Source organism: Myotis brandtii, unplaced genomic scaffold, assembly GCF_000412655.1.
Source record: "Myotis brandtii unplaced genomic scaffold, ASM41265v1 scaffold975, whole genome shotgun sequence".
Lineage (NCBI taxonomy): Eukaryota > Metazoa > Chordata > Mammalia > Chiroptera > Vespertilionidae > Myotis > Myotis brandtii.
In genome coordinates, this window is record NW_005372049.1 from 432,693 (window position 1) to 434,110 (window position 1,418).

The 1,418-nt window shown below is 65.7% G+C and overlaps 1 protein-coding gene across 1 annotated transcript in view; it reads left to right on the plus strand.

The window, feature by feature from the left end:
- The window catches only part of NAV1 (neuron navigator 1), a gene marked incomplete at its 5' end in the record, with an annotated part of 68,855 nt that overhangs the window by 63,698 nt on the left and 3,739 nt on the right, over positions 1 to 1,418 (plus strand). The window contains 2 exons of the mRNA XM_014533393.1: positions 708 to 862; positions 979 to 1,050. Coding sequence (XP_014388879.1) covers positions 708 to 862; positions 979 to 1,050 — 227 coding nt within the window. The remainder of the gene's footprint in view (positions 1 to 707; positions 863 to 978; positions 1,051 to 1,418) is intronic.

Consider the following 1,418-nt stretch of genomic DNA (forward strand, 5'->3'; position numbering starts at 1 on the left):
TCTCCAACCCCTTCCCACTTCTGCCTCCGTCTTCCTCCTCCTGCCCCCCTCCCTCCCCCAACCCCTGTTCTAGACCTCTCTTTTTCTTTTTAAGTTTTTATTGATTCCAGAGAGGAAGGGAGAGGGAGAGAGAGACAGAAGCATTAATGATGAGAGAGAATCATGGATCGGCTGCCTCCTGCACGCCCCCTACTGGGGATGGAGCCTGCAACCCGGGCATGTGCCCCGACCGGGAATCGAACCCTGACCTCCTGGTTCCTAGGTCAACGCTCAACCCCTGAGCCTCGCCTGCCGGCCGGGCTAAACCTCTCTTTCCAGACTCCGTCCCCCACACACACTCCCCTTGCCTGTCGGCTCCTCGAGCCACACCCCCCGTTTCCACCCCATCCCTCCCTTCCCTTCCCTCCCCCCTCTCCGTGTAGCTCCCTGGCCCTGGGCTTTCTGGGAGGAAGTGCTGGGCATTAGCTGAGGATGGGGCCCTGCTCCGATCCTGTTTCTCCCTCGGGAGGGGGGAGGCAGGTCCGGGTGCCAACCCATGAAAACCCACTTCCCGTGGCCGTCCCTGCGTCTGCAGTCACACGTCAGGTGTCGGGGGGCCCGGGGTCCAGGGAGGTCCAGGGCTAGCACAGCCTCCCCGGGGCCCTCTGGCCGAGGCCGAGGCTCCTGGGTGCTGACCCCTGCCCTCTGCCCCCCCCCTGCTGTTCCAGGATCTGCAGCTCTATCTCTCTAACCTGGCCAACCAGATAGACCGGGACACGGGGGTGGGGGACGTGCCCCTGGTGATCCTGCTGGACGACCTGAGCGAGGCCGGCTCCATCAGCGAGCTGGTCAACGGGGCCCTCACCTGCAAGTACCACAAGTGGTGAGCAGGGGGCGGGGCCGGGGGTGGGGCAGCCCGTGCCTCTCCTCACTGCCCACGGCCGGCGCACGCGTCCCCACGCCTCTCAGCACATCCTTTCACACACTCTCTCCCCTCAGTCCCTACATCATCGGGACCACGAATCAGCCCGTGAAAATGACCCCCAATCACGGCCTCCACCTGAGCTTCAGGTGAGCGTGGGGCCCCGAGTCGATACACTCGTTCCGTCCCAGGACATGGCCTGAGAGCCGTCTAGGGCCGGCTGGGCTGGGAAGAGGGAATGGGGGGCCAACGTGGGCCCTGGGGGAGAGGGGAAGGGAGGGGAGGGGAGATGGTGGGAGGAGAAGGAGGAGGGGAGGGGGAGGGATCCCAAATCTCGGAGACGCAGCAGGTTCGGGCCCTCTGCCCGCACCCCCGCTCGGCCGGTTGTCCGAGGAGGGTCCCTGGCCGGAGAACCAGCTCTGCCTGCCCATGACCGCTGCCCCGAGGTCAGCTGACCCCTCTGTGACTCGAGACGAAACCAGGAGGGCACTGGCGGGAGGGACAGGCCGGCAGGGGA